The sequence below is a fragment of the Arvicanthis niloticus genome, chromosome 24, assembly GCF_011762505.2.
Source record: "Arvicanthis niloticus isolate mArvNil1 chromosome 24, mArvNil1.pat.X, whole genome shotgun sequence".
In the NCBI taxonomy this organism is placed as follows: Eukaryota; Metazoa; Chordata; class Mammalia; order Rodentia; family Muridae; genus Arvicanthis; species Arvicanthis niloticus.
The window spans coordinates 28525237-28532557 of record NC_133432.1 but is presented as its reverse complement, the minus strand read 5'-3'; the positions used below and the strand labels follow the sequence as shown (position 1 = coordinate 28532557).

Genomic DNA, 7321 nt, shown 5'->3' with positions numbered 1-7321 from the left:
TGGCTCTGTTCATCACTCTCTGGAGAGGAATTTCTTTAGCCGCTCTCATTGGCTGTGGAATCACCACCCCTGGGCAGGATGCCAGGCCTCAAGGCAAGAGCCTCATTTCCTGTGTAGACGTTTCTCCCGACCACTACAGTAGCAATGGTGCCTGTCCTGCTGACCCTGCCTCTCCTTCTGGGTCCTACAGTACTTCACGAGACTGGTGAGTGGGCAAAACAAAGGAAGATTGGGAGAGAAACAATGGGAAGGCAAAAGACAAAAATGTTGGGCCACAAGAAGGACCCTTTGTGTACCTGAGATTCCCATATATCCAGTACTAATGGGTTTGTAAAGTTGCCAATTAACTTACTTCACCTAGGAGTATTAAGGAAGTCACTGAACTTGTGTTAGATAAGACCTTAAAGAGCATGAGTCTGAGAGCTACTGGTGTGGCTCATTTGATAGGATGTTTGTTATACATGCAGGAAGCCTTAGGTTCAATTCCCTCAGCACCACATAAACCGAGTGTCTCATGCCTATAATCCCAACACGAGGGAGCTGGAGGCAAGAGGTTCAAAAGTTCAAGGCAAGCATATGCTGTGTGCCGGATATTTTTTTTATCTTCCTTTATTGTAGGCTTCATGCATGCATAGTAAGCACCGTGTCAACTGAACTACACTGCTAGTCCTCAGATCCACATTCTTTAAGGTCTTACTTAACACAAGTCCAGTGACTTCCTGAATGCTTCTAGAAGGGTGAACTATGGTAACTGGCAACTTTGCAAACCCATTACTACCATCAGTGGGGTGGAAGTCTGTATAGTAAATGGTAGATGCCTGGAAGGTGTGTTATTCTAACAGTGGAGTCAGACAGTGGAATTGGATATGGACCATACGGTTTCCTCTACTCTCTCCCCTCCACTTCTTCCATGGGCTGGACACACTTGTCTGACTCTGGAGGAAAATGGAAGAGGCCCCATGGGGAAATGCAGAGCCAGGTTAGAAGACTCTATGAGGAAACCAGGACTTTCCTCTATAGTGAGGTACAGCAAGAGCCTCTAGGAGAGAAGACAGCAGGGAATCTGGGGAAGCCACATCAGTTCCAGGATGGGGTATGAGTCTGTTCACTGCACATAAATTTCTGGGTGAAGATTCCTAAACCAAGCCAGTTTAAAAACATGGGTAAATTCACAGAATGCTATGTAAGTATCTATTTATACCTGTTTTATAATGAAGCATTGTGTTCTTGAATGGTATTTTCTAAAGGGCCTGGAGAGACAGCTTAATGGTTAAGAATACTTACTGCTCTTGAAGAGAACCTGTGTTTGTGGCAGCTTATAATTACCTAGAACTCTAGTGTCAGGGGATCTGTCGCCCTCTTCTGGCCTCATGTGACACTCCACACATATGATGCACAGATGTATGTGTATATAATATTTTAAAACTAGATATATATTTAAAATGTTAAGTATATTCTATACCAAAATTCTGCATTAGTAAGGTGCCTTTAAAGAAATAGAAGTCCAGTACACAGCATATGCTTGTGTAGGGTAGATACACAGATGAAGAGAGGGAGGGAGGGAGGGAGGGAGGGATAATAGATGGAAAGATATGGACAGGTAATGAGTTGATGGGTGGATATATAACAAAAAGAAAGAACAATAGATAGTGTCTTAGTTAGAGTTTCTACTGCTGCAACAAAACAAGACGACCAAAAAGCAAGTCGGGGAGGAAAGGGTTTATTTGACTTACACTTCTAGATCACAGTCGATCATTGGAGAAAGTCAAGACAGGAACTCAAACAGGGCAGGATCCTGGAGGCAGGAGCTAATGCAGAGGCCGTGGAGGGGTGCTGGTTACTAGCTTGCTCAGCCTGCTTTCTTATAGAATCCAGGGTCATTATCCCAAGGATGGCCCCGCCCACCATGGGCTGAGCCCTCCCCCATTGATCACTAATTGAGAAAAATCCCTCATGTGGAGACATTTCCTCAACCAGGCTCCTTCCTCTCTGATGACTCTAGCTTGTGTCAAGCTGATACAAAACCAGCCAGTATGATTGATAGATAGATAGATAGATAGATAGATTATAGACAAATAGATACAGGCAGATCTCTAGAAATTATTTATGGACCAGCCTGGCAGGACTGATGAACTTGAGATCCAGTGAGAGACCCTACCTCAAAAAGACTGAGGTGTCAGACCAGAGAGACCGCTCAGCAGTAATGGTACTTACCACCAAGCCTGATAACTAAGTTTGATCCCTGGGACCCACATGATAGAACTAACTCCTACAAGTTGTCCTCTGACTGCTATACACACCATGGCATATGCACAAATCACACACACACACACACACACACACACACACACACACACAGGAGTGCAAATAAATATAATTTTTAAAAAATAAGATGGAGAATGATAGATGATCTCCCAACTTGACCTCTGACCTCTACACCATGCACATGTGCTCACACCCACAAGAACCGTACATACACTACGCACGCGCACACACACACACACACACACACACAATTTTATATGCAAAGTAAGGGATACAATGTAGAGACAACACAGAACAATCTCTGACATGTCATCCTGATGAAAGGCAGAGTGAACCTCCCTTCACATGAGTGAACCTCCCATGGTATACAGCTGGCAACAAGAGCGGGAGAGGAAGAGGCTCCAAGGCCAGGGCCTTCCTCCTGGGGCCCTGCAGTTTTGCAGTGGGCCCCCTATGCATAAGCCCCAGCCCTCAGAATCTTCTCTCCTTCTGCAGGGTCTTATTCTCTGATCTTCCTCTACACTGGGTTGTCCAGGCCCAGCAAAGGCTTTCCGAGGTTTCAGGCCACCGCATTTCTCAATGATCAGGCCTTCTTCCACTACAACAGCAACAGCGGGAAGGCGGAGCCCGTGGGACCCTGGAGCCAGGTGGAAGGAATGGAGGACTGGGAGAAGGAAAGCCAGCTTCAGAGGGCCAGGGAGGAGATCTTCCTCGTGACCCTGAAAGACATCATGGACTATTACGAGGACAGCACAGGTCAGTGAGCTGCTATAGCCCAATGAGTGTGTGTGTCTTACCTGATGCCGTCCGAGAGTATGAGTGGGAAGGATTCCACTCGATGGGACAAGACACACACACACACACAATCACATCTACCTCCTCCTTTCCCGTGGCTTCCTCCACTCTCCCCCCAGACATCAACCCCCCTCCAGCAGCGGTTCTCAACCTATGACTGTGACCCCTTTGAAGGTTGCATATCAGACATCCTCAATATCAGATATTTACATCACAAGTCATAACAGTAGCAAATTTACAGTTACGAAATAGCAACGAGATAATGTTGTGGTTGGGGTTACAACACCATGAGGAACTGTGTTAAAGGGTCGCACTTATTAGAAAGGTTGAGAACCACTACAAGGTAGTGGTATCAGAGTCCCTTCCTACCCAGGCACCACTGACCTTTCATCTCCATGCCCCGACCCACTTGAGAAGGAATCAGATTCAACTCTACCCAAGTGGAAAGCAACAGAGAAGCACTCCCAGCATCCTCCTCTGGCCTCTGACTGTGCACTCATGGGTACATATATGTGCATACACAACCATGTGCTTACACTACGCACACACAATTACTTAATTAATAAAATAAAAAATAGTAACTTGCACTTAACTCTGTGCCAGGCTCAGCTGTGAGCATATTTAATAGTCAAAATAACATCTTCAAAGATTATTACTCTTCTCATTTCAGGGATTTTTTTTTAAGTATTTCACTTAAATTTAACTATATTTCATAGTTCATTCAACAAAACAGAGAGAGATCTGGAATTTAAATCCAGACAGCTTAAGAGCTTTTAGAGCCTGTGCGGCCAACACCACCCAAAACAGAGTAAACATCCAGTGTTGTAATCAGACTGACCTGTGGTAGGCTGGTTACTTTGTGTAAGAGTCATTGTTCTTGGACAGGGAGGAGAAGATCTTTAGTGATTTGGAATAAACACCAAATAGGTTTGGAGGGTGATGGCTTATCAGTAATTCCAGTATCCAGAAAACTTGAGACAAGAGATTGCTGTTTTGTAGTAGCTGGGCTACATAATGAGATTCTGGCCAGCCTGGGCTATAACATGTGACCGTGTCTCAAAAATAAACAAAGAAATCAATAAATAAGGAGGGAAATGACCCAATTATGTGTAGAGCAGTGATTTGAACGCAATATGGGCCTGACAAGTAGGAATTCCAATAGTCTATAAGAACCACAAATGACTCCTTACTTAACTTAGCAATGGAATCCAGTGTGATTGTGTTTAATTCTGAAGAATTCGCCACCCACTAAAACACATGTTCATCAGATAAGATGATGTGAAAATGCTTCAAATCTGAGAGCTTACCTAGCATACAAGAGGTCCTGGGTTCAGTTCCCAGCACCGCATAAAACTGGGTACAGTGTCACACACCTATAATCTTAGCACTAGGGAAATGAAGACATGAGCCTCAGGAGTTTAAAGTCATCCTTGGTGCCTAGAGTATCTGACGCTATTACATGAGACCCTGTTAGACAGAACTAGGCTTGGAATCTATCCATAATTTATGAAATTCTCCAACTATAAAGAATGTGTCCCCTCTCAGAGTGGCCAGAAACGCCCAGCCAAGTAGTTTCCTCCTCTGCTGTGTGCCTGGCTAGCAACCTGTTTGCCAAGATAAAGAATTGAGTGTTTAGATGTCCCAAGCATACAGGAATTGAAAGTCGCTCAGCTGGAGTTGGCATCCATCTGACTGACTCCCTGTGGGATCGGGGAGGCTTCAGGGTCTCACACCTTTCAGGGAATGTTTGGTTGTGAGATCACAAATAACAGAAGTAGTGGAGCAGTCTGGAGGTATGCCTACGACGGAAAGGATTTCATCGAATTCAACAAAGAAATCCCAGCCTGGATCCCCTTAGACCCAGCAGCTACAAACACCAAGCTAAAGTGGGAGGCGGAAAAGGCCTACGTGGAGCGAGCCAAGGCATACCTAGAGGAGGAATGTCCTGCAATGCTGAAGAGGTACCTGAACTACAGTAGATCTCACCTGGACCGAACAGGTACACACTGTTTTTATGATCTACTCCAAGGTCATCTCAGCGCAGGGAACAATGGCAGGTTGTCCCCATCAACCCCTACTAGTCCCTTCATCCTCCAGGTTTCATATACTAGGAGTCTTTCCTTTTGAACACATGACATGAGAGCCAAAATAAACGTTCATCAAAATTTTAGGTCAAAAAAGCCAAGCTCAATGGTAGAACACCTGTCTAGAATCCCCCAGTGAGGGGCTGGGGCGTGGCTCAGTGCTAGAGTCCCTGCCTAGAATCCCCCAGTGAGGGGCTGGGGCGTGGCTCAGTGGTAGAGCCCCTGCCTAGAATCCCCCAGTGAGGGGCTGGGGGCGTGGCTCAGTGGTAGAGTCCCTGCCTAGAATCCCCCAGTGAGGGGCTGGGGACGTGGCTCAGTGGTAGAGCACTGTCTGTCATATACAGGAGTCAGGATCCTTAGCACTTAAAAAAAAAAAAAAAAAAAAAAAAAAAAAGTCAGGAACAAAACTGGCTCGATGGCAAGGTTCCCTAAGTAACCTCCACTTTGCAGCACGTGCTGTAATCAGAAAGCAGAAGCTAGAGGATTGTGATGAATTCAAGGCCACACTACATGACAAATGTCATGCCAGTTAAACCCTGTCTCAGAAATCAGGAGGGAGGGACAAAAAAAGAATAAATTGAGACTCAGTTTCAGCAGGCCCTCTAAACTCCATAGTTCAGACTCCAAATTCCATAGCAGTTCTTTCATACAGTTCGGCCTCTTGCAGACAGAACCAAGGAGCTGGGCTGACGTTTTGGTAGTAGAGCGCAGTGGAGTGAGCTATAAAGCACACTCAAGACACTCAAAATCTGGGCACGGTAGTACATGCCAGTAATCCAGCACTCAGGGCAGGGATATCACAAGTTCAAGGCCACCCTGGGCTATGTAATCTGTTTTGTAGTCTGTGTGTATGTATGATGTTTGTATGTATGTATGTATTCTGCCTCTATGTTTTGTTATCTGTGTGTGTTTATGATGTGTTTATGTATGTGTGTATATGTATGTATTCTGTCTCTGTTTTATTATCTGTGTGTATGTATGATGTGTATGTATGTATGAGGGTATATATGTATGATGGTGCATTTGTGGAGATCGGAAGACAACCTCAGCTATTGGTACTGACTTTCCACCTTGTCTGAGACACCAAGTTTGCCTGCCAGCCAGATTCCAGGTATTTCCCATGTTTATGCGCCAAGCCCTTTACCCACTGAGCTAGCTACCCAATCCCCTGTCTCAATCAGTTGCCATCAGAAGTCAATAAACCATAACAAAAGGAAAGGAGTAAGAGAGTAGCTCTGGACATACCAGATAACCCAACAGGGAAAGCCCTTCCTCTGGACTTCACAAAGGTCTCTTGGAGAAGTCAGACTGGATAGTCATCCAGGGAGTTAGAAACAAAAGAGGCATGGCAGGGAAAAGCCCACCTTAGGCTCTGTATGTGCACACTTTCTCCCTCCACAGATCCTCCCACTGTGATAGTCACCAGCCGTATGGCCCCAGGAAGAAACAGAATATTCAGATGTCTGGCCTATGACTTCTACCCACAAAGAATTAGTCTACACTGGAGCCGGGCCAGCAAGAAGCTGACATCTGAACCAGAAAGAGGTGTTTTTCCCAATGGAAATGGCACTTACCTCTCCTGGGTGGAGGTGGAAATCCCGCCACAAGACAGAGACCCCTTCTTCTGCCTCATAGAACACAAGGGAATATCCCAATCTCTCTCAGTGCAGTGGGATGAGACAAGAAAAGTAAAAGCTGAAAATAATGCTGTGGCTCAGCCTCAGTCAGCTACCCTCTCTGCCTGACATGAGAGAGTCGAACTTCAGAAGTCACTGTCACCAACAATACAATACAACAGTACAATAGCCAGCAAGAATCCAGGGAACAGGGGTGTGCGCAGAAGACTTGAATACCACCCACCGAGTTCACTCTCAATTTCAAACCAATCACCTTGCCTTGTAAAACTCCTCCTCGATTAATCTGTAAACCCTTGCAACTGCCCTCAAGCCTAGCATAGCACATAAAGGCATTTTAAACTCTGAGATGTTACAGAAGTGTGAGTTGATTTTATCATGTGTCCTGCCCCCACATAGTTGATTCATATGATGTCTTCGTATTCACTCCAAGATGTTGTCCTAGTGTTTTATTTCTGGCACTGTGAGAAAATACCCTCAAACAAAAGCAACTTCAAGAGGGGAGATTGGTCAGACGTGTCTTTCCAGGTCTCTGTTGTGTAG

General features: G+C 45.3%; 1 protein-coding gene across 1 annotated transcript; it reads left to right on the top strand.

Moving 5' to 3' along the window:
• Positions 1-36: 36 nt before the first annotated feature.
• Azgp1 (alpha-2-glycoprotein 1, zinc-binding) lies at positions 37-7126 on the top strand. The gene is made up of 4 exons (XM_076923416.1): positions 37-205; positions 2761-3021; positions 4784-5059; positions 6546-7126. The coding sequence occupies exons 1-4, from the start codon at positions 145-147 to the stop codon at positions 6887-6889; spliced, it is 942 nt and encodes a 313-aa protein (XP_076779531.1). The 5' UTR covers positions 37-144; the 3' UTR covers positions 6890-7126.
• The last annotated feature ends 195 nt before the right edge of the window (positions 7127-7321 follow it).

What these genes read in the sequence shown, in the direction of transcription:
- Azgp1 (XM_076923416.1), top strand. Translation starts at nt 145, where the DNA reads ATGGTGCCTGTCCTGCTGACCCTGCCTCTCCTTCTGGGTCCTACAGTA. An exon ending in TACAGTACTTCACGAGACTG is followed by an intron (nt 206 to 2,760) that starts GTGAGTGGGCAA and finishes CTCCTTCTGCAG; the next exon opens with GGTCTTATTCTCTGATCTTC. An exon ending in ATCTCACCTGGACCGAACAG is followed by an intron (nt 5,060 to 6,545) that starts GTACACACTGTT and finishes CTCCCTCCACAG; the next exon opens with ATCCTCCCACTGTGATAGTC.